Raw genomic sequence first — 24,920 nt, 5'->3', positions numbered from 1 at the left:
CGTATTAGGTAATTTCTACGATGTGTGTTCTACGTGTATTATTAGTATTTAATTATTATTTTTTTATTTGATTTTTATTTTCAAAATGGCAATATTTTCCAAAAAATATTATATTTAAAAGTATAAAATTATGTGGACGATCGAATTTAATCGATAATCTACGAATTATATAAATTATAAAAAAACCGAGATAGCACACAGCATCTTAAAGATATAGACATCTGAAAAGATGCCTGAAAAAAGATATCTTAAAGATGCCTAAAAAATCTTTATGCAGACATCTTAAAGATATCTTTAACATGTCCCAAAGATATCTTAAAGATGTCCATAAGATATCTAAAGATATCTTTGTTACAATTCAGGACTTTCAGATATTCAGTCGCAAAACAAACGTAAAATTGACATCTTTGAGATGTCCTGTGCTGCCTGGGAAATTAATTTGATACTTTCGAAGTAAACGAAAAAAGGCGGAAATAGTATACACGTTTGTGTATAAAGTTTTTATATAGGTATTTAAACATGTTATGCTGTATGCGTACCTTGGGGAAATGTAAGAACTGTTCTGTTGGTTCTTCTTCAAACACGCGGTAGTGTAAATAGGTTCCGTTCAAAAAGTCGCGCTTTACTGTTAACAATTTAAACATTAACGTGACTCTACTTGTTTACGAAGCACGAGTAAAAAGGATATTACAAATCAGAATTGTATAATTCCAATACACAATCTTTCTCACACATTAATTACTAAATCAGTAAAATAATTTTCTAACCTGCATTCCGGTATTACCCATAAACAAACGCACAGCAAAGACATATCTTCTTTGAATCGCAACGATAAGATTCATACAATATTCATAAACAAGAATAAAGATATGCATTGTTTCTCATATAACCTTGCAAACTTATACACGGAAACATAATTCGCGAGCGTGAGAAATATGAGATTGGGAACATAATTTGTTAGTGTTACATTATCGCAGGATAAGCATTAATCTACAAAAATGTCCTCAAAAAGAAAACCAGACACACAAGTGCCAGCCGAAGAGAGCGACTTGTTATCGATTAGGCCACTTGGCGCCGGCCAGGAAGTGGGAAGATCATGTATTATGCTGGAGTTTAAGGGAAAGAAAATTATGTTGGACTGTGGCATTCATCCAGGTTTATCTGGAATGGATGCGCTACCTTTCGTAGACTTAGTAGAAGCAGATGAAATTGATCTGCTTTTAATCTCTCACTTTCATTTGGACCATTGCGGGGCTTTGCCTTGGTTTCTACAAAAGACCAGCTTTAAAGGACGATGCTTCATGACTCACGCCACCAAAGCCATCTATCGTTGGCTGCTATCCGACTACATCAAAGTAAGCAATATTGCCACGGAACAAATGTTATATACCGAATCGGATCTTGAAACAAGTATGGATAAAATAGAAACGATTAACTTCCACGAGGAGAAGGATGTATTTGGAATAAAGTTCTGGGCCTACAATGCTGGGCACGTATTGGGCGCCGCTATGTTTATGATAGAAATAGCGGGCGTTAAAATCTTATATACCGGAGATTTCAGTCGACAAGAAGATAGACACTTAATGGCCGCTGAAATTCCAAACATTCACCCAGATGTTTTAATCACTGAATCTACTTATGGCACGCACATCCACGAAAAGAGAGAAGATCGCGAAGGAAGATTTACCAACCTGGTTCATGAGATCGTTAACAGAGGTGGAAGGTGCTTAATACCCGTGTTCGCTTTGGGTAGAGCACAAGAGCTGCTCCTCATTTTAGACGAATACTGGAGCCAGCATCCCGAACTCCATGAAATTCCTATATACTACGCTTCTTCTTTGGCAAAGAAGTGTATGGCTGTCTACCAGACTTACGTGAATGCGATGAATGACAAAATCAGAAGGCAAATAGCAATTAACAATCCTTTTGTATTTAAGCACATTTCTAACTTAAAAGGCATCGATCATTTCGAAGATATTGGGCCATGCGTGGTGATGGCTTCACCCGGTATGATGCAGAGTGGTCTCTCCAGGGAATTGTTCGAGTCCTGGTGTACGGATGCGAAGAACGGAGTTATAATAGCTGGTTATTGCGTAGAAGGAACATTGGCGAAGACTATCCTATCGGAACCCGAAGAGATTACAACCATGTCTGGGCAAAAGTTACCGCTGAAAATGTCCGTTGACTATATATCATTTTCGGCGCATACGGATTATCAGCAGACTTCAGAATTTATACGTATTTTAAAGCCTCCGCATGTTGTCCTCGTGCATGGAGAACAAAATGAGATGGGTAGATTGAAAGCTGCTCTACAGCGAGAATACGAAGATGACCCTAGCACGACAATGGAAATACATAATCCTAGGAATACAGTCGCCGTGGAGTTGTACTTCAGAGGCGAAAAGACGGCCAAGGTGATGGGCACATTAGCGATGGAAACACCGAAACCCGGGCAAACATTATCTGGAGTTTTAGTCAAGAGAAACTTCAACTATCACATGCTAGCGCCTTGCGACTTATCCAAATATACAGATATGAGTATGAGTCAAGTTGTTCAGCGGCAAAGCGTGTATTTCTCAGCATCGCTACCGGTACTAAAGCATCTTCTAATTCAGATCGCTGGAAATCTGGAAGTCATCGACGATAAGAAATTACGCGTTTTTAAGAACGTTGATGTTACAATCGAGGGGAAAATTGTTACTATGGAGTGGGTCGCGACACCTGTAAACGATATGTACGCAGATTCCGTTCTGACTGCAATATTGCAGGCTGAGATGATGGACCAGCCGCCGAAAGTATTACCGGCGCCTACAAAGATGGATAGGATGCATTTTAAGGAGTGTCTGATAGAGATGCTTCAGGAAATGTTTGGCGAGGATTCTGTTCCTAAAATTTTCAAAGGGGAGAAACTGTACGTGACGGTCGATGGAAAGAAGGCGCACATAGATTTATTGAATTTAGAAGTAACTAGTAAAGAAGATGAAACTTTCCAGCAAATAGTACAAACGGCGGTAACGAAACTACATCAATCACTGGCACCACCCTGTGATACCATTTGAAGAATATTTTTACATTTGTATTTAGTAACACATTCGCTTATAGGATTATTATTACATACATTGGTATAAGAATGTTGGATAACAGATATTTCTATTTATTGTACAATTTAATAGTATTACACAATTGATTTTATTCGTACACTTTCGTAAATAGAATAATTATATTGATAAATGGAAATGTAAAAAAATAAATTCCTACTTAAATATCTATCGTACAGTTAAGCTTTCTGTTTCTACCTGTATTAATACGGTAAAATTTCACGTAACAATCATCAATAATTAAAAGGAGTTTCAACATAAAAAATATTTTTATACTTAAAGTACATACCTAAGATGATTTTCTTTGATTCTGCGATGTATAATCATTACATTAGATTATTTATACGATTTAAACGTGTAATTCATTATTTTCGATCGTAATATAAAATAGTATAGTAACAAAGTGGTGTAAATATGTACAATTCATATCATTATAAATGTATGCAAAAGCGCATAAAATTACGAATTCAATAAATAACATTTTAAATAGTAAAAATTTGAAACACGATTAATTGAAAAACTATGCGCGTGTATAAGTAGTTACCGTTAGTGGAAACACTAAATAGATTAGCATTAAAAATTAAATTCAGAAAGATCCCCCCATGCAGGTCCAACTTTGAGCTTTACGGGTAATGGCACTGCAAGTTGGCACACATGCTCCATTGATTCTTTTACTATTATTGCGAATTGCCGTAGGTCGTTTATATTTACCTAAAATAGCGGAATTTATATATTGAAACAAAATTTGGATTACTTCTATTACAATGAGAAGCTTGAGAATTCCCACCCACCTCGTACAATAGTTCATCATGAAGCTGTAATACTAAATAGCCGCCCCTTTGTAGCGCATCTCTGCTATTGCTCCTTAATTGACGCATAGGATGAACAGTGGGCATAACGATCGCTGAAGTAGGAAATTCGAATCGTATCCTTTCTTCGATATTTACCATTGCTTTTTTGGCAATATCTGCTGCAGAGCCTTGAACTTTTGTGTTCACTGCTTGACGTTCTGCTTGTGCTATGAATACAAACATTACAGTAATTCATCCATAGATATTTGGAAAAACTCTTGTACATATAGATTATAATAATAAAACTTACATTTTTCTGCTGTAATTGTACTGGCCAATCCAGGAAGCATTCTACGTCTTTCTAAAAGCGTTGTTACATATCCATTCGTACGAGCTTTTTCTAACACACTACTCAACCATTTAGATATACCTGGATATGCATTCATAAAAGAGCCTAAAAATTCTTGGGCTTCAATCTCGTTTACAGACAAAGTTTCGGCTAGTGTCTTTACCCCCATACCATAGATCATTCCATAGCACAATTGCTTTGTACGTTGACGCATTTTATCATCCACCTATCAACGAAACCATACTAGAATAATTAAAATTTACTTTGAGTAATATACATTTTATATGTTTCACATACCTGATCTTCAGACACGTGATTCCAATTTGCTGCAATGTTTCTGAATATATCACCTGGCTTTCGCATAATGTCGCACAATGTTGCATCTTTAGAAAAATGAGCTAATATTCTCAATTCAAGTTGACAGTAGTCTGCTGACAATATAATATTGCCTACCCCAGCTACAAACGCCATTCGTACACTTATCACGAAGCTGTTGTCTTCAGAATTAAAGTCCTTTGGTACATTTTGCAAATTCGGTTCGTGCATCGAGACTCTGCCAGTTAATGTGTGTGTAACACAGTTACCGTGAACACGGGAACTGTGCTGAGCCAGACTCAATATTGGATAAATAATCTAGAGTACAAAATTAAATTCAATTTTGATGCCTTAGTCTACTTCAGTTTAGTGTATTTTTGAAATACTTAGGAAAGTTATTTTTAACGTTTCAATTCCCCCCTTTAATGTACGTACTTTCGATTGGGTTCCATTTAATTTACGCCATGATATAACAAGATTAGATATTGGGTGATCAGACTGCCCCAATACAGCTTTATTAACGCTAACTTTTTTCCCTTTAGATAAACCTAGAACCTATGCAATCCAAAAATTGTCAATTAGATTAAAATAATTATGAATAAAAACATTTAAAAACTGTATTACAAACCTCGGCAACTTCTTTGGACGAGGAGAAATTGAATTTTTTCCCAGATAATGCATATGCTCGTTCTTCTAACGATCTCATTTCTTCGCGAATAACTGAAGACAAGTCTTGTAATGACTTGAAAGATACCCCTAGACCAGTTAATTCCATGCTAGCTAGTAAAGTCACCGTTTTCATTTCAATATCTGAAGAGTGATTTAAGATTTCATTAAAATAAATGTGAAAATAGTTGATTAAAATTACATACCAATAACTGTAACATATTACCTTTAAATGTGTACAGTAATGTTGGACTTAATTGTGTTAATTTATCTAACAGAGTGTCCGTTATGTACCATGTAAGTACAGCTTCTGCAGATGCTCTGAATTCTCCTGGTATTGTGCTTTCGATGTTCAATCCAGGTCCCGTGTCATAACACGTGCCTATCCGTTTCGTTATGAAGCATCCTTGTGGAAAATAGTCTTTTACCTATTCATAATTGAAACAATTCTTTAAATTGCAAAATTTATTTCCCCTGTAAATATTGAAAGTTCTGAATAAAACTGGGAAATGTACATTTTCATTACCATTTCGTTAAAATTTTTTTCATAAACGTTGCCATCGTGTAACCACCTTGCTACGGTTGGATCTAAGAACTTGCAGCTCGCAGAAATACCACAGCACTTGTATAAGGTTTTAAATATTTCTTTAGTTGCGAAACATTTCACAGACAGGACTGTGTTAGCAAGTACTTCTTTCAATAGCTTCATTTGCTCCCTGCCTGGAATTTTTAAATCTGAAAAGATATCGTTTTAGTAGTTCTTGAGAAGCAATGATGATATTAGTAGGATTTCAAATACCTTGATCATTAGAGAAAGTAATATAATAAGCAATATTGCTTTCCCAAGAAATAGCAGCCCCACATAATTTTTTATCAGCATAAACATATTTTTCTAGTTTCTTGGATCTCTTTTTCCTTTCACTATTGGTGGAGCCAACAATTTTGGAGCCGATATTATTCACGTCGTTAGTATACATTTCGCAATTTAGAGCTAGCGCAATATATCGCTTTTGCATTACTTCGCGCTTGAATAAATTAAATGTTCCTCTATCACTTCCAACTTTTACAATATTTAACGTATTCCAATTAGTGGTTTCACTTATGTTGCTCATAGTGTTGGTCTGTAGGCACGTTTCAGAATCCTTTTGTACTTTTTTTAAACTAATTTTAGACTTTTGCAAGAGTTTCTCGGACTTTATGGGTGTACCCTCATCCGAATTTGAGATTACACTGTCTGTACTACAGTCTTTAGAAGTTAGTACATTTCTTGGAAGTATTTCTTTCAATTTTGGTTTAAATTTATATTTTTTTATATGTATCGTTTCGGAAACAGGACTCGTATAATTTGCCGCACCATCCAGTACGCGATTGGGAACTGTTTGGGTGCACATCTTTCGCTTCTTTTCAGAATCTAATCTGCTTCGTATTCTGATACTTGCGGCAGGCGAATCCATATTTTGCGAAGCAATAATAATGTCATCTGAATCAGATTTGTTTGAATCAAATGACGCTCGACGATTGCTGAAAGCTATTACATTCGTCACGGGTGATTTTTCAGTACATCTATCTTTAAATTTATGCTTCTGCGATATTTTTCGCAAATTATCAGAAGTATTCACTGATTTTTCGAACACTGCGGGCAACTTTCTTCTCATCTCTGGTGTTGAGTTACTTGTTCCAGGGCTTTCTACGATTTCTCCCATATTTGTGTTCTTTACATTTCTAATACTGCGTTTAACTGGTACTTCTCCATTTTCTTCTTTAGTATTTTTATCACAAATTTGATTTAACTTTTCTGTTATTTTCTTTGATTCATTCCAAGAATCTTCTTTCCACGACAGTATGCTGCGTTTCGCCTGTGAATTTGTGAAATTTAAAGGAGTCTTGTTTATATGTTTATCTTTTATATTTTTCTCTGTCTGTGCTTCTGTATTAATGTTTTTAGTGGCCTGAAGTTTTGTTTTCTCTTTATTCTCTGTTGCCGATTTATTTTGAGATAATATAGTCTCCTCGAATTCAGAGAAATGCAAAGAATCAATGTTTTGCTCAAGGACATTTAAAATTTGAGTATCGAGATTTAAAGTGTCATCAAATAAACTGGGGCTTCCCGAAACTCTTGGTTTCGTATCATTTTCAAAACTGGCTTGTGTTATCGCATTTACGCAAATCGATGATGCAGTATTTATTTCATTCGAGGTTCTGCTTTTCTTAGTGGGAATGTTACTTGCTTTTTCAACATCCTGCACGTCATCCATAGAATGTTTCATAGTAAAATTGTGAGTTTGATTTTTTTTGCTGTCTTTGAAACTGAGTAAAGATTCACTGTCTCTTCTTTTTTGGGAGTCATGTGCCATTTTTGGACTACTTTCCTCGAAGAAGTCAAAGGACAATTTTTCAGTCGGGGAATTGTAAAGTTTCGGAATAGTTAGTTGCAATAGCTGATCAGTAAGTTTTATATTGTCATTCTTACTTTCTTGAGCTACATTGCTAACCACATTAGTTTCGAGAGTTTTATTATTTTCTACAATATTTGTATTAACTTCAGACTTTTCCAATGACTTATGATTTAATGCCTCTTCTTCTTCATTAATGGAATTAGCACTTTTGGTATTAGTTGAACAAGTGTTTTGTACGGTAATATTTACGTGAACTTTGCTTTGGGAATTGTCGTATGCAGAAACTTCAACGTTTGTTAAGGCATTTGTATGTTTCGAACTTAGCAATGTATCTTGTTGCGCTTGTGAAGGCCTTGCGTTGCAAGATTCATTTGTAGTAACAGATTGCTCATTTTGCTTCCACGACATGTCTTGCAATCTCAGTTCGTTCTGTGATTAAAAAACAAGCTTATACAATTTCGAAATAAGTAAAGAACAATTACTGTTACCGATAATAACCCAGTACCTGGACTAACACTCTAGCTTCGTGTACCAACTGGGCAGCAGCTTCATGTGGCGTTAAACCATCTTTTCCAGTAACGAACACTGTCCTTATTTTATTTCGTTTCACAGCTTCCGATTCATGTTCGCCATCTTGTTCCTTTTCGCTGAAATATATTTAAAATAAAAGGTTGTATAAACTACTATTAGGAGTGTTGCATATTATTGAAATGCGTCTATAATAATGAAGACGTACCTTTCAAAAGGAAGTGCTTTGTAAAGTGCTCGCTCGACATCAAGTTCATTAGCGATAGCTAACTCTGCCACAGATGTGATTCCTTGCTTGTAAAGACTTCTTGCTCGCAGCCCATTTAACATTGGAAGACGTAGCAAATCCAATAATTCTCTACATACGCCAAACTGTAAACGGGTCTGGAATTGGGAAACTAACAATTCCATGCAGTCCCAACCCAGTTGTTTACAAAATTGGGTGACCATTCCTACAGGTACATTTGAAATGCAGTAACGAACTGTATAATTCCTTTCTTATAAGAACTACAATCGCTAGGAAACATTACCAGCAAATGTAGAAGCAGACTGTTGTAAGCTTTGAAGAACTCCACGGCAGCAACCATATGTTTTACAAACTTTATTGAGAGGAACTTCGCGTACTAAGTCGTGTAAAGCTAGCGCAGTATAGAATCTTCTATGTATACTAAGCTGAAGAAAAAACATTTCATTTATTTAGTGCATACAGTTTGTAAATGTTTGAATCATTAAATATGTATTTAAGATTTACTATTTTTCCTGGGCGTACAACGCCCTTAATAGCCGATGTTAAGAATCGTTCTTCTACACCAACTAGTTGGCCAACTCTTCGTTCGCTTTCTGAAATCGTTTTCCACAATTCTAGAAAGGTCATCCAATCTATGTTTCCAATTTGGCTTCCAGAACTAACAGGTGTTACTAAATATATAACGTGCAATTCTGTGTCCAACACGAAACACCGCCTTGCTTTTTGAAGTTCCTCGAGCAAGAACAAACCGTCCCTGGGTGGTATAGAAGCAGCCAAGCACGCTTTTCCGAAAGCCGTAGCTACCCATCTGTGCCCTTCTTCTGTCTTTTGCGATCTAGATAATGTTATAATACTCATATAAATGCAGAAGTATTAACACAGTATTAACACTTAACAAGTATTATTACATACAGTAGGAATTCATTGTTTATTAAAAATTTGATTGCTTCGTTCGAAGGGTTTTTTGGATTGTGCTCGTCACTTAAATGTATTAAAGTACATTTAGTGTACAATTCGAGGTCCGATGGAGTATATACAACTTCGCTAGCTATAGCTTCCAGAAACGCTCGAATTAAAGGTCCCGAGTCTTCGAGGCAAGACTCAATCGGTTCTAACGAAGCTGATAGTAATATTTCAGCTGCTTTTTGCTCGTTTGATTTGCACATGAGTATACTCTCACCTATGGAAATAACTTTGCATTCAAACGTATCAAACTAAATTATCTTTTCTTCTCATTTCAACTCACCTGCTGTATCCTTTCCCATTCTACCTGCGCGCCCTATCATTTGTCTGTAAGTAAGACAATCCAATATTTTACCACCAAACATTGGAGATCTGACAATTACCCTTCTTGCTGGTAAATTCACTCCGCTACTTAAAGTTGAAGTTGCGACAAGGACTCTCAAAGATCCTGATCTAAAATAATGAATATTCAATCGTAGTCTCTCTGAGGGCTCACAGTGGAAACAAAAATAAGTACCGGAAAGATCCTTCTATAATATCCCGTTCATCCATGGTAAGACCAGCGTGATGAAAAGCGGTTCCAAATGAAACAGTGTTTTTTAACACACTATCCAAACCAATCGGGCTGCGTTTTAATTGCTCCAATGTTTCCGCGATTAATGTAGAATCTAATTGTTGCCTTAAGGTCTTACCGAGTGTTGTATCTTCTCGGCCTAAACGTAAGGATACTTGCGTTGAATTATACGTAACATTTTTCTACGTAAACTTCGTTAGTTGTGTTATCAAACAAACCTAGTTTGAAAAATGCAGCTGCTATTTGTTCAGCTAATTTTTCACACCAATTTTTCGTTGGGCAAAAGATCAACACACTGTGTCCATCGGATATTGTTTCAATGCACAGATGAAGGATATCATCTGAATTCATACTTAACTCTGGCATTGATATTAGACTCCTGATAAGACACAATTTATTATCATAAATATTTTTACCGATCTAAAATCAAAAAGCAGCTTTTTCGTCGATCTCGATTGTAAATCATATAAATCTTGCATGTTTATATATCGTGGAGTACCTTGCACTGTTCATTTAAAGGCACTGGCCTAAACTCTGTCTTATACAGTTCAGCGTCCAACCACTCAGCTAGGAGAGATAAATTTGGAAGCGTAGCAGACATACCAATTAGTTGTATATTAACATTTTCGTCTCTGTTATGGAACAAGATAATGTCTACATTTACAACAACATGCGATTATACACACGTTCTATGTAATTAGCGTAACGACAAGTTAATGATAAATGAAATAAGTAATGGTGAATGACTTTCGATTACCTAAGAGTCATGTACTTCAATTTAGTTAAAAGTAACTCGAGAAGATATCCTCGATTTGGATCGCCGACAAGATGCAATTCATCGATCACCACAGCTCCCAAATTGATTAACTCATTTTCTTCCATTAAACGATTTACTAAAGAATTGGCTTTCTCAATCGTTGCTATCGCAATGTGAGTAACTGCGAACCCTCCGCGGGGTGCAATACCACCCATAAATCCTTCGACTCTAATGCCACTATCCGATAACAGATCCTACCAAGTTGCACATATAAATTCACAGCATAGAAAAGTTCATAAATTTAAATGCTCGTCAGTGAAATCGAATCTCACCTGAAAGTAATACATTTTCTCTCTCACAACAGACACAAATGGTAGAATGAAGATGACTTTTTTTTGTCTTTCTAATACTGTTTTTATCATGAGAATCTCTGCCACTAACGTTTTCCCTGCTGATGTTGGAGCAGAGTATACAAGATTGCGTTTCTCCTCCATGACTTTATGATTCGACAAGCATTCTACTTGCCAGGCAAACATGTCTTTTATCCCCCTTGCTTCATACTTCTGTAACGTATAATTATTGTTTCTCAGTGCAACAACTTATATTAGGAACGCTTGAAAGTCGTTTCAATCTTCTTGAAATATATGGGCTATGTCAGGGTTTCTCGAACTATGTTACGGGGACCACCAGTGTTCCGCTGAACCTGAATAGGTGTTCCGTGACAATTTCGAAAAGTTTTATACACCGCAACACATTTAAAGATCTTCTACTAAGAATTACCCAACCTAAAAACTAAGCTAAGTGTTCCATTAAAATTTCCAGGTTTGCGAAGTGTTCCATTGTAGAAGAAGTTTGGGAAACCCAGGGCTATATAAATATATTACCTGAAGAATATTTGGTGGCAAATTCCAAGAAGCTAATTTGCAATGGTCTTGAGTACCAATAGTAGAAATAGAAGGAGATATCTTTGAAGATTTCTCAGCATTGCTCAATGCAACACTGCTGTTAGACAATTTTAGGCGAGTTGTATCGCTTGTTATATTGGTCGTAGCATTACTTTTGATATTACTGTCATCAGTGTGCGAGACTGATAATTCAGGTTTATTACACGAAAGATCGGTATTTGTATAATTGACATTTTCTTTTTCTTTCTGAGATAAACCACAGTTCCTCTTTAAGGAAGCAATGCTTCTGGTCTTTGATTTACTTGATATATTAGTTTTGCTCGTAACAATTGACTTTATAATAGTATTTTTCCTAAGTTCCCTGAGTTCTGATTTATCCTGGTTTGAACTAGCTTTCGTATTCATTGAACTATGCGATACATTGTCTTGTTTTGACAGTGCGTGTTTATCAATATCATTTGACTTATCTGCTAACTTTGCAAGAAATTGGCTATCTTTAAAATACTTTCCTATATCGCTGCTATTAGAAACAATATCCATATTTTTAATCTCTGCCTGCATACAGGCGGATAAAGTCTCATCCCCGAAGGATGGCATTTTGTTAAGAGATTGCATTTTGTTAGTTCTATTTTATTTGAATAGACCAGTATTTTGAAACTATTCAAGATATGGCACGAGAGAATTGTATAAATCATTGTTCACTTCATCGCAATCGAAACTTTTATGTGATACATATTCATGATTTTAGAGTACAATAAATATTTCTCTATAATTCTTGATCTCAATTTATTTCATTTGAACAATTATAGTAAAACCATATTTACAAATCGAATAATTAAATATACATGATCAAAATTCATTATTTGAATATCAGTGAAGTAATTGTATAAATATAAATTCCATTTATGTACAAAGTTAATAATTCACTTTTGGAGTAAGTGCCAAGTGCTCCATTTTTTTTACTGAATTAAGCGTGTATAATAAACAGCTTGTATAATGTATAAGAACAAGCGAACAATTCAGTTTTCATCCTCATAGTATTTTTTTCATTGTACAAATTCGAAGTGTCAGTTATCATTATTGTCAAACATAAAATTTAAAAATCACGTGGTTAACGTCTAACTTCGCGTGATAACCATGATAGCGTTCTTCCAGAGGGGTGCACTTTCCATATATTTCTGTTGGCAAAATCAGCATCTTCTGGTGGATTGTGCTCCTAACTAAATCATAAAAAGCGGCAAAATTGAAACCTCGAATTATGGTATTGGTTATAAGGGATCATATCGGACCCGCACGCGCCGATTTTAATGGGGCTTTTGTAAGTAGTTCCCACAAAATTTTCTGAGATATATTTTAGTGAGATGAGTGTCCACAAGTGTCCTTGATTAACTAAATATAAAAAAATTAATGAAATAACTTTTGCCCCCATGGGGCCACAATTCAATTTTCCTTGTACAAACTACTAGCACTGTACAAATGTTTATTACGCGGTTTATATAATATTTACAATCGAAATTCATGGAAATAAGTACAAATTGTACATATAAGTACTATTAGTAAATGGAATTATGCAACGCGTTTCTTGAAATTAGTCGTAACATTCAGACCGTTTTAGAATATAAATGTTTTCGATAACATTTAATTTTAATTCCTACCACTTGTAGCATTGTAATCTTATTTTAGACTGAATCGATAACGTTGGGTGTGACATGAAAATGGTAAGGGTTCTCGCGAACTATCACAGACGAGGTATAGGATAGACCTATCAACCAATGCATTTTTCTGTCACCGGTTTGGGGGGTCCTAGCACAGACGAGGTATAGGATAGACTTATCACCTTATGGATGTTGGTGTCGCTACTCAAACTGTATTGCCGACTCATAATTTGAGGTCTGAAAGTAGTGGCATCTGCTCATGAACAGCGTCCAACTCAGCAACTACTCTGAAATGGGCTGAAATGCTCAAAGGTGTGTGCTTACTTGTATACGTGTGACTTGTTTAGAGAGAGAGTTTGACATAAGAGGGTAGGCTTTTGTTACGCTATGCTTTGGCTCGGTTTGTCAACGACTCACGCGGATTTCTCCCCGAAAATCCATTTCGTGGATCAAGACACTATGGCGCTCAGAAATGGTATTTCCTCAAAGCCCGTGCTAGCTATAAATTGCAAGATGGCATTGTTTATTAGCACTTTGCGTACCCTTGCGAACCCATTCACGTATCGTGCGCCGAAAAGTATTAAAAATTCACGCTGTTACTGATATTCCCACAAGTTTCTAATGCATTGTTTAATCATTCCAGTGAAGTAATAAAATTTGGATTCCGTTTGCCCCTAATATTAGTTTACCGCCAACACTGAAATTTACAGTAAAATCTAATTTTAAAAGTCTCGCAGAAAGTTGCATGATGCATGAGTGTCTTGTGGTGCATGGATGCAACTGTAAATCGAGTTACTTTTGAAACCCGTATTGTGAAATAAAAGTTTGTCTAGCCCTGAGAAATTCATCGGTTCAGTGAAGTGTGTGCATGGCATAGTGCATATTATCTCGTGATTTCTCAATGCGCGCACCAATTTCATCGATTACTGGACCATGTGGGAGGCCTTTTAATTTAACAGGATTCCATTCAGATATACCCGTTACTTAGAAGACTTTTTCAGAAACTGAAGGATATTTAAAAACAGAAAATGATTCTGTAATCGTGTGCCTCTACGTGTTAGTGATGTGAACGCGAATTCCCATAAGGCGATAGGTCTATCGCTCTATTCTATACTTCGTCGATGTTAGTAACTAAGGCAGAAACAAGTATGTCACTCATATTTTTCCAAATATTCCTGTAAATATTCATTTACACCAAGTTCGACTAAACTGTATTTATACATTATAAATAATACTATGTGATATGTATAAGCATTAACATTAATGTATCAAAGGATTAAATATGCAGAATAAAAGAGAATTCATTCGGCGTAGAAAATCATTTGCAAATTCAAGGCCAAATGTTACTAATCGCTTGATATCTCGAGTTCTATCGATCATAGTTAATAATAATTTATACTGGGCGGTTAGTGTAAATGTTGTTAATATTATTTGTCAAAGCAATAGCCACTGGAGTGGATATTTTAGCGGAAAATCCATTTTTGCCGAAGAATTCGTTGGATTTCGCTATTGTTATTAACCGTCGACCTTGTTTTGATCGGGGGACATCGTTCCTCGAAGTCTATCTAAGGAGCTCACGGAGCTCCATGTATTCAGTCGTCGTCGATCCTCCGAGCCTGCAGGATCTCCGGGGACCCTGGAGCTCCCGAGCCACGTGGACCATTCGGACCTACTGGACTTCCTGGACTTGTTGGGGACCTTCCTCCACCCCCTGGAACTCCCGAGTCCCCTTGGTCCGTTCGGACCTACTGGCCTAGCTGGACTTGCTGGGGGCCTGGTCAGAGTTTCAAACCTGGTTCTTCCTCCAGCCCCTCGCCCCCCCCCCCCCTGGCCTGGGTTAGCTTATTCGGTTGGTGCCGAAGAAATTTCAGGGTTCGTTAAGCCATTTACAATGTGATTGTTCTACCAACGTCAAAACTGATTTCCCTCCCTTTGTAACTGATTTCTTTAATTGTTTTCATCATCTATCCGATTACATGCATTCCTTCGAGGATTTTTGCACGAGTCGTTCAATTTCGTGTATTTTTTCGATGGGTTTACATGATTTATTTTATTTGATGCATTTCTTCGATGGTTTTGCAAGGTTTATTCTACTTCATGCATTTCTTCGATGGTTTGGCATGATTTATTTCATTTCATGGATTTCTTCGATGGCATTGTATGACTTTTATCACTCTATACTTCTTCGTGTATCTCTACGATGGTTTTGCATGCTCGTGCGTGCTCTGCTATTAATCGAAATTATCTCGATCGCCACCAACTCATTAAGTCTTTTCTTAGTTTCCTTCCAGGCTGACCACACCATTGCTAACATAGCGTAGTTGACTGTTTCAGCTTTTCGAATCATTTGTAAATCGCGGGTTTCGAATGAGCTAATTTTACACTTCTTGAATTCTAATTCCTACCACACGTGGCGTTACAATCTGTTTCGAGGCTTCACCGGTAACGTTGCATGCGACACAAAAATGGTAAGGGGGTTCTAAGACCCCCCGAATCGGTGACAGAAAAATGCATTGGTTGATAGGTTGATCCTATACCTCGTCTGTGATACGAAAGTCCATACGTTGAAAGATCTATTCTGTACCTAGTCTGTGATAATATCCTTGGAATTAAGAAACTGTGCCACCTGTTGGTGAGTGTTTGAACGTATTTCGAATCATGCCATAATGGGTAATGCGACACATAAATAAAGTAAAAAAAGTACAATTTTATACTTAAAGTTCCAAATGTAAAAAATATTATAAACGATCAGTTGTGTTGTATTTTTCAACATATATATATATTCTTCTTTTTATAAAGATATTTTTAACAAAGATTGATTTACAAGCACATAGATCTAAATTCACAATTTTGGAATCTAAAATATATATATATAATATTGTAATATAAAATTAAAGAACATTCTATTATTAAATTACAACGCTAATATTATAATATTTATGAATGAGAATGCAAACGAATAATAAAAAGGTCCATGTGGAGGAGCGTAATTAATATGTAGAAATATGTTCCACTATAGTCGTCCTCTTTAATTATGAAAAAGCATCGCTATTTTCACCGGAGTAAGACGATTTCTAAAGTGAGTAGGAAAAGGAAGAACATTTGCATCGAACGATACGATCGTCACAATTAAAAAATATTTCCAGATGATCAATGACACTTCTAATTCTACAGTCAATTCTAATTTCACAGTCGAGTAGGAATATGGAAATGAGATGCCCGTTCGTCTTTTACACTTGACAAATTTTCTAACAGGAAATATGAGATATCAAATACTCAATCGGAAATTGACATCGAGGCGCGTTGATCGATCGGGCATTTATCAAAATCAACGCTTGCGATTCTATCGCGTACCTTAACACTGCGGCACGTGAATCTTCCGCATAACTGAATCCTTCCAGGCGGCTCTTCACCGATTTCCCGGCGCGAAGCGTTTCCCTGGGAGCGTGATAGGCAGGCAATAATGAAATAGTCGGTCAATTAAGTTGTAACTGACAGTCGTTTACATTTTATAAACGGAGAGCTGCCACGTACACAGGTATAATTATATCAGGTGTAATGTCGTGAAATATTTTTTTCCAACATCCTGTTTCCTTGATCAGCTTTTAACTGTCAAATGAAAGCAAATAAGTGCCATGGAAATAGGCATCGTTTCTTTAATCAGGCAATCTTGTTATGAGACGGCCAGTTGAAGTATTATATAGTGGTATTTGAAATCGTAATGCTTGGAAATACCATTATTTTTATGATTAAAAACAAATCGTATTCATGCAAGTGCACCTGTGTATGTAATAAAAAGGGAAATATTTTCAAGACTGTAGCCATTTACTGCCAACTATTTTCCCACATAGTGTCACATAAATTTTATAAATACAGGCATCACAGTTGTTCGACGTGACATTAGGAACAGGGTGGATAAATTTTTGAGAGTGAAAGGACACCATTTTGAAAACTTAATACTCACAGTAATTTCGAAATGATAAAATATTCGATTCAATATACATATTTCGCCTTCGCAGTTAGTACCTAGCCTTTCTAGATCAATGTTATTAAAATCGAAGAAAGCTAGTTAAAAGTACAAATATTTATGTACATTTCATTTTAAAAAAATCTAAGGATGCCCCTCTTCTACCACTCGAGGACCTATATCTATAGCGTGTGTATGATCGATTATTCCAAACCATAATTAAATCCCCAAACCATAAAAACGCATCAAAGATTCATAAATTCATTCAATAGTTGTCACATTAGGAGATGAGAAAATTATGTGTTGCTGTACACATAGGTATATATTATATTATGCTTGGAGTCCTACACTATACAGAGGTTAGGCCTAACAACAGCTCTAGCTAGGCCTCGCCTTTTCACCGTCCTATGTATTAAATCAGTGAAATAAAGACGGAAAATAAAAAAATAAAAAAATATACACCAACATATAAAATATTACTCGAATAACACAGCAAAAAGGCAATCCTTTCCACCCTACTGAAAATATTTATTGCATCACTCAAATATTTAGCGTGTATTCACTTCCACTTTATTTGTTATTAGTATTCGCAAAGTATTTTTGTGCGACTGTTAACTAGGTAGTTAAGCATACAGTGCCGAATATCTAGGTTGAAATAAGTTACATACCAACTACATTATCAATCACGAAGTTATAAAGATCGTTTCCTAGGATGCGGATTTAGGGGTGCAGCAATAAATATTCCCCGGACTGTATAAATCAAAGTTCCCTAAAAGAAAAACTGTTGAAGATATTCCTCGTCCTCTTCTCCTCGAAACTCCATCGTCAAGTTCCCAGCCCGTGCCAATGATCTCCCTGCGGACGCTCCTGGTCCCGCGTGTCCGTCGAACGGGGCGAACAGCGACGAGGGTTTAATTCGATGTTCAAACCCATCGTTCAAGCACGCTCGGTATCGCAGCGGGATCGTCCCGCGCGGAGTGTGAACGGGGCCTAAACGAGTCGGGCGGGCGGACAGGCGGGCAGACAGGCAGACAGACAGAAGCTGGAGCACCTGTCTTGTCCCTCCACTCTTCTGTTACGGCAAAAGGGGGGCCCCGGCACTTGGGTACCCCGTGCCGTGGTTCAGTACCTCGTGCACGCTCACGCTGATAAGACCTTATTCTAATCACACGTCACCTGGCGTCGATAGTCGTGCGCGGACCTTTTGCGCGATCTCACGCTTCATCTGGCACCGCTTCGTCCACCCCGCTCCGTACACCGGAGAAGAGTAACCGCCTCGTCCTTCTCCCGCGTGCTACGAACCGACGTGGCTGGTGGCACTTTCATGCGGCGTATCGATCACGCCGCCGATCCACGGGAATTCCTCTCTCGATCAGGGCACACCAGTTCCCCGTCCCTTCCACGCGCCTCGCTCGATCGCACCCATACGTAATAGCCCCGGTTCGATTAGGTCCGGCGCGATCGTTCCAGCAGTCGCGCGCGCCCAATATCGCCCGATCGGCCGATGGGCACGCATGGAATGCGCGTAATGAACAGGGGACATGCGCGCGCCTCCCGCGGTTCCCCGTCTGATTCGATGCCACGGGATCGAGGTATGCTTCCCTCGTCGGCGGGCTTTCCTTATTCCCAACTTCCGGCCAAGGAACGCCGCTCCCGCTGCTACGGATCGAGAATTGCTCGGTTCGCTTAGTTCGCGTCCGATCTTCCAGTGCTAACGTCGCGCGCCCGATCGGCCACGTGGTCCCACGCGTGCCGCGGGGGACATTAAAGCAGCGGTAAGCGGGTCGGTGTGGCTAATAGCTTTCTTGCTACCGCGGGGTAAACGTAACGACGGTCAGAAACCGCGCGTAATGACCGCGGGGGAAGGTCGTCGTACCCGTTCCGAAGGTCAGACATCGAGGCACCGAGGAAATTAGGCGAACCGCTGGACCAGGGGGTTTATCGTTTTCTCCTTCGCTGGAGGAACGGGCAAGTTCACCTGTACCGTGAAAACGAACCTGCTCCCGGCGTCTAGCCGGAATCCAGGCGTTACGTAAAGGTGGCAAAGAATGAACGTGTTTCTGGCTGGGTGACGGATTTTCATGAATCCGATAAGCACCACGTGTCGAACGGTGGTTGACATTGGGGACGAGGCACTCTTGGTGGTTTAACGAAGCTCGGCACCGCGGTTCCCCGAATCACTATGGGAAACGGCGTGCCCCCCTAGTGAAAGCGGCATCTCCGTTCAGTGTCTGTGAAACCGTGAAGCAGCGTAACCACGTGCGTGACATCTATTACCCGCGACAGGTGTATCGTAAAATTTGCTGCTCCTTTTGTTCCAACGAGTAAAACGACGCAATTACTCGACACGCGAGTGTGGGTTTCGTAGAAAACCTTGTGGTGGTAGCCTGTAGCAGTTCCGTTACGTCCCCTGTCGTGTGCTGTTTTCTTGGATTAAAGGAAACATCCACATGAAATTGGTGAGTGACGAAAGTTTCGCCGGTTACGCGCTCTGTTATTGGCATTGAATTTCGGACGATCCCTTTGGACTGGAACTTCTTCTTGGAATTATGTTATGGCGACTAGAAATTAGGGATTGCAAACCGGTAAATCGGTTTGAAGCTTTTTTCACTGGTAACGTAGTAGATATCGACGGAATTATGCGCTACATATATGCGCTACATTGCTATACATCAAATTTTTACCGGTAATTCGCCAAATTTCTCGCGATCTACCGGTAAATCTCGAAAAATACATAATTTACCGGTAAATATCGAGAAATACGTAATTTATCGAATTCCCGGTAAAAATTTGGCGAATTACCGGTAGAAATTGTATGTATAGCAATGTAGCGCATATACATAGCGCATAATTCCGTCGACATCTACTACGTTATCAGTGAAAAAAAACTTCAAACCGATTTACCGATTTACCGGTTTGCAATCCCTTCTAGAAATGTATACGTGATAGAACGCATAATCTGCGGCTTTGACGCAAATTGAAGTACCTACAGATTTTTTTTCACTTCATACCTATTTCAATTTTTTATTGATGAAAGCGGAGAATAGTGATTATTAATATCAAGCACCGTGCTTCATATTAATTTTGATTAATGATTAATTTAATAACTGCATGATAATTAATTTTAATATTAAATTTGCTATTAGTTTTGATATTAATATGGCGCCCTTTATTTTGTAATATTACACTCCTCAAATGTTAAATAATTTTGAGTCTTTGAAGTTTGAAAAATAATACTTCTCCTCTTCAGTGAACTATTTTAAATAATAGAACAGTTAGACGAATATTTTTTTTGCTGGGGGGAGGTGTTGCAAGAAATTTGCTTAGAGAAAATAAAAATCTATGCACAAAGTTTTCATTTTTACAGCGTTTAGCAACTCTCAGCAGCCATGCTTTTTTTGTCGTATCAACGATATATGTATTACAGAATATATTAGCAAGCATATCAGAGTGCACGACATTATTGCAGTTGACTTGCTTCGCCTTGGCACACTTTTTAGCGTTTCGTTTCTTACAGTAAAAAAAGTAATGCGATTGCAAGGTAATTTGAATGCATCCACTGTGCAAGATGGCGCTTTAAGAAATAAGTACTTTATGCAAATCTACGTTTCCGTTTAACATGTGTCCTGACTGTCGTATATTCGGTTCAGTGTAATGTCGTATAATACGTCTTGGAATTCTTTTGGTAAACGTTCGAGGGACAAATGAAAGTGAAATGTTCGAGCGATTATTTGAGTACAACGTTAATTTTAATAAATCTTCTACAGACTGAAATAAAATTTCATACAGTTTCCTTGATAAATAGATATAGGTACTTTTGTGGGTATAGTAAAATTCGAAAAAGAACTTTTAATAGCGCGAGGGTGTGACTAAATATAGGGTGTTTTAGAACAATAAGTACAAATCTGCCCGAGATACATCCGCAGCAGTCGGAATTTTCTCGAGAATTCGCGAATCCACATTTTCTACCATTTTCCTTATTTGAAGGATAAGGGAGGAAACAGAGAATGTCACAAAACAGCTTTATCGAGCAAATTAATTTTTAATACTTTAGTCCATCAGTAAAGAAACAAGGTTCAATGAATGTATCTGCATTCTTCATAACGCGAAGCTTTTACCCTAATTAAGCATCAGAAAGAGTAAGTAAGAGAATAATAACTGTTTTACATTATTTTAATATTTTTCCAAGTTTGAAGTAGTTCACTTTTTTACTTACTAATAGTTTACTTTAGGTTTAAAGTCTTAAAAAGCTTGAGAAAGTTTGACTGGTAAAAGAATCACAACAGTATATTGCAGATCTTCCCTTAAACTATACAATATTCATAAAAATAATTCCAGTCGCGCGTTTCACCTCATATTTCTTACAATAAAACCTTAAGAGACGGTTAATTCCAGTGGCGCGTTTCACCTCGTATTTCTTACAATAAAACCCTAAGAGACGGTGAAATGATTTCAAAATAAGGTCCTTTAAATTGCAAATAGAAAATGACACCGCAGATACGAATAATATCCCTCGCGGGGAACGTGTAACGGTAGAAAGGAACGTCTAAAGTTCAAGTTAGCTGTTCCTCCTCTGTGCAAGGGTGTCTTTAAGCCTCCGCGAAAAAGAATGTGCGAAACTGTATCCTGGCAGCCCTCTAGGCGGCGTAACGTGCACTTGTTAAATGTTAACGAGACGAGCGGCTAAACTCGTACAACGGCATAATCATAGAATTCCCAGCACAATTTGCTTCCAAACAAAACATTCCAGTGGCGTCCTCACCCACACACCGCCACCCTCGGAGATATAACGACCGCGATCTTCCCTTAGGAATTTTCGATCGCAATCGCCGTGGGAACGACTCATTATCCCTTGCCACTGGCACTATTAATTAGTAACTAATTATATCGCTGAAGAATGCCCTCGCTGGGCGCGCAGATGCCCTGCCAATTTCATCGGGCAACGATCAAACCCTAGATCGAGAAGTTTAACGAACTCGCAAGGACGTTTCGGTGGATCTAAGAAGCTTCCTTGTGAAAGTCAATTGTCTCGCCGCGGAGTGTGTAATGACTTCATTGTCTTGCACTACGACTTGCGCTGAGGGGTCATTTAACTCGTGCATACTCGCGCTGCGTGCTGTATAATTGGGTAAAATCTCTTTCTGCAGGAACACGTAGATTCTCCTAGCGTGTAAGGCTTTAGGGGTTTTGTTGTCGTTTGAAATTTTAACTACGCGTTACTTGTGTAATGTCTTCAGGTGAAATCAGCAGGTGTGAAAAAGAAATTCGAAAGTGTAGGGGTTCGTTTGTTATGTACAGTGGCGGATTTAAGAAAAAAGGCCCAGGTGGCAAACGTTTTGAGGGGCCCAGTTTTTCGGGAAAATGAGGAGATATTTTACTAAAAGGGGGTAAGTGTACAGAAAAGTATAGAAAAAAATATAGTGTTTGAATAAAATCATATTTTTTTTTAAGGATGGGGCCCTGGGGGGGAGGGGCTTTTGGGCAGGGACCCAGGTGGCAACTGCTCATCGGCAACCCTGTTAAATCCGCTACTGGTTATGTATATACAGTGGCGGCATGTAATGTAATAGTAGTAGTAATACGCCACTAAAGGATACTCGCATACTACCTACTTGATTTTTTATAATAGACGTTCGCACGTATATTATGCCTCTTAGTAGGTACTCCTTGGGCATTTTTGCTTCGAGATATGTAAAATACTGAGAGCAGGAAACTAACTTTTCCGTATGTTTATTGTATCCAGTTTCGGTAGCGCTACTTTATTAAAAATTCTCATTGAAAACGTTGTGAAATTTTTAAGGAGACTTTCATAATTCTCAGCTTTAATCGCACGAGTAAAAGGTGTTTTACATTAAGAACCTGTTTCGTGTATAAGTTGTATAATATTGCATTTAACGTCATTGCTAATTTCTTTTTGATAACGATCATTTACAAGTGTTGGTGTTGCAGCATAAACCATCCAAGGGCCGTTGCAAGGGTACGCAGCAGTGGCTGCATGCACTTGCTACATCATTAGTAACCATCGGTGTAATTATATTTCTACCTCGTGGCTAATGGTTTCCTTGTGTATAACGTGGCATAAAACCATAAAAATGAGCGTGTCGCGGTTGCATCAGGGAACTATTACACCCCTTGGAGTGCTTACTCCGCAAGCGCGACTCATTTCCAAGGGTAATGAAGCGGGAAATTGACTTTCCTATAAGCTAATTGCTGTAAGCTACGAAATGTAACAGACTTTCTCTTTCAGACGATACTTTAATTTCCATCTTAGTGTTCGACTGTAAAACATAATTTTTTTGTTATTTTATAGTAATCTTCGATGTTTGAATAATTTTTATTTTTTTAAAAACTTGTCAAGTTAAAAATTCTAGTACTGACTGTAAATGAGATTATAGATATTAATAGCTCGAAGATAAGTATGTAATTGAAGGGTAAGGGAATAAAACAGGGAATGTCACAAAGCAGTTCTATCGAGGAAATGAAGTTTTAATACTTTAGTCCATCAGTAAAGAAACAAGGTTCAATGAATTTAATTTGCTTCTTAAATAATTTCTTGTTTTACCTTGGCGACAGAAGCTTGTGCTTCGGTGAAGTAGTGTGGACATTCCGTACGTAGTTTGTTCCAGTGCAGAGTGGACATTTCCTGTTTGTAACTAGTATACTAAATCTTTAGTCATCTTGCGGGGTATTTACACTTTATAAGCCTTCGTGATTCGACAGCTCCGTAGTCCCAGTTGCCTGTCAATCGCAAAATCACGAAAAATGGACATTCCCTCTTTTTTCCTCCCTTACTCTTCAAAATTGTGATCGACGATAACGTAACATTTTATACGGAATTGTACTCCTGTCGGCAGAAAGCCGTATGGATTAGAGATGTATGCATTATAGCCGGATACTAAAGCGTTTGCACTGCTTTCATCAAGATCTAAAATTTAAAAGAAGAACCAAGTCAATCTGGCGACTTCAAAATGTTATTTAAATTCATTTAAAAATTCAACGCAACAGGTAGAATCGAAGCATTTTATAATCTAGAAATCCAGAATTCAAGTTCAACTTTTAGCGTACCGTTACTTTTTCGATTTGCTTTATTTGAATTTGTACAGTACCTAAATAGTGTTTTATAATTCTTCCTTTCTCAGCGTTTGAAAACAGACAAAAAGGTAAGGAAAATGTCCATCTATTTTCCTCTACAAATCTTTGTTACGTGATCTTTATTGTTAAATAGCTTGTGAACTATTATGTATCTACATAACTGTTCAAGCATGGGTGAAATCTTTTTCGGTTTCCTATCTGTCTGTGTCTTACTTTCCTAAGTTTTGTAGAAATCGGTGTGCTTTGTAAATGTAATCAAGGAACAAATATGGTACTACTTCTGTGCTGGAATATTAATTTCACGCTTCTCGAAGTGAAAGATTCACGTCGGCTCCGCTATATGCGTCGAGGTCCACTCGTTAGTAGGTGCACGCTAACGTACTGCAAATGTAAAAGTGAAAAATCCCTTTGGGATCGGCTGCGAGCCGCAGAGTTAGACAAGCGAAGATATATACCGTGTACGCATGTAATTCTTTGTTGGCGAGGCTGGTTCGGGTGCAATTCATTCGTCGTCTGCGTCCTCGAAGACAATAGTTACAGATGTGCAAAAGAACGAATAGTAAAAAGCATGGAAACAAGCATAAGAACGCCTCATTGTCTGAGACGGGGAGGCAATG

At 37.8% G+C, this 24,920-nt stretch overlaps 2 protein-coding genes across 3 annotated transcripts; one reads left to right on the top strand and one right to left on the bottom strand.

The window, feature by feature from the left end:
• The first annotated feature begins 416 nt into the window (after positions 1-416).
• Cpsf73 (cleavage and polyadenylation specificity factor 73) lies at positions 417-3,267 on the top strand. Its single transcript, XM_076807660.1, has one exon. It carries the CDS (start codon positions 999-1,001, stop codon positions 3,057-3,059), a length of 2,061 nt encoding a protein of 686 aa, XP_076663775.1. The 5' UTR covers positions 417-998; the 3' UTR covers positions 3,060-3,267.
• Dnapol-theta (DNA polymerase theta) lies at positions 3,150-12,752 on the bottom strand. Of its 2 annotated transcripts, XM_076807657.1 has the most exons (21): positions 11,569-12,752; positions 11,017-11,247; positions 10,685-10,938; positions 10,427-10,559; positions 10,146-10,347; positions 9,871-10,066; positions 9,637-9,806; positions 9,303-9,570; positions 8,895-9,225; positions 8,674-8,815; positions 8,352-8,595; positions 8,121-8,262; positions 6,019-8,044; positions 5,746-5,954; positions 5,446-5,647; positions 5,182-5,363; positions 4,989-5,108; positions 4,536-4,871; positions 4,200-4,464; positions 3,890-4,116; positions 3,150-3,809 (listed from the first exon to the last, which is right to left on the bottom strand). In XM_076807657.1, exons 1-21 carry the CDS (start codon positions 12,202-12,204, stop codon positions 3,672-3,674), a joined length of 6,654 nt encoding a protein of 2,217 aa, XP_076663772.1. In that variant the 5' UTR covers positions 12,205-12,752; the 3' UTR covers positions 3,150-3,671. The 2 variants fall into 2 exon arrangements, with proteins under 2 accessions (XP_076663772.1, XP_076663773.1); XM_076807658.1 differs by lacking the exons at positions 11,017-11,247; positions 11,569-12,752 and having other exon boundaries at positions 10,146-10,306; positions 10,685-10,824.
• Between the last annotated feature and the right edge of the window lie 12,168 nt (positions 12,753-24,920).

The sequence above is a fragment of the Andrena cerasifolii genome, chromosome 2, assembly GCF_050908995.1.
Source record: "Andrena cerasifolii isolate SP2316 chromosome 2, iyAndCera1_principal, whole genome shotgun sequence".
Classification (NCBI taxonomy): Eukaryota; Metazoa; Arthropoda; class Insecta; order Hymenoptera; family Andrenidae; genus Andrena; species Andrena cerasifolii.
This window is presented reverse-complemented; position numbering and strand designations above follow the sequence as displayed.

What these genes read in the sequence shown, in the direction of transcription:
- Dnapol-theta (XM_076807657.1), bottom strand. Translation starts at nt 12,204, where the DNA reads ATGCAATCTCTTAACAAAATGCCATCCTTCGGGGATGAGACTTTATCC. An exon ending in TTGTACGCCCAGGAAAAATA is followed by an intron (nt 8,816 to 8,894) that starts GTAAATCTTAAA and finishes TTTTTTCTTCAG; the next exon opens with CTTAGTATACATAGAAGATT. An exon ending in CGTCCAAAGAAGTTGCCGAG is followed by an intron (nt 5,109 to 5,181) that starts GTTTGTAATACA and finishes TGGATTGCATAG; the next exon opens with GTTCTAGGTTTATCTAAAGG.
- Cpsf73 (XM_076807660.1), top strand. Translation starts at nt 999, where the DNA reads ATGTCCTCAAAAAGAAAACCAGACACACAAGTGCCAGCCGAAGAGAGC.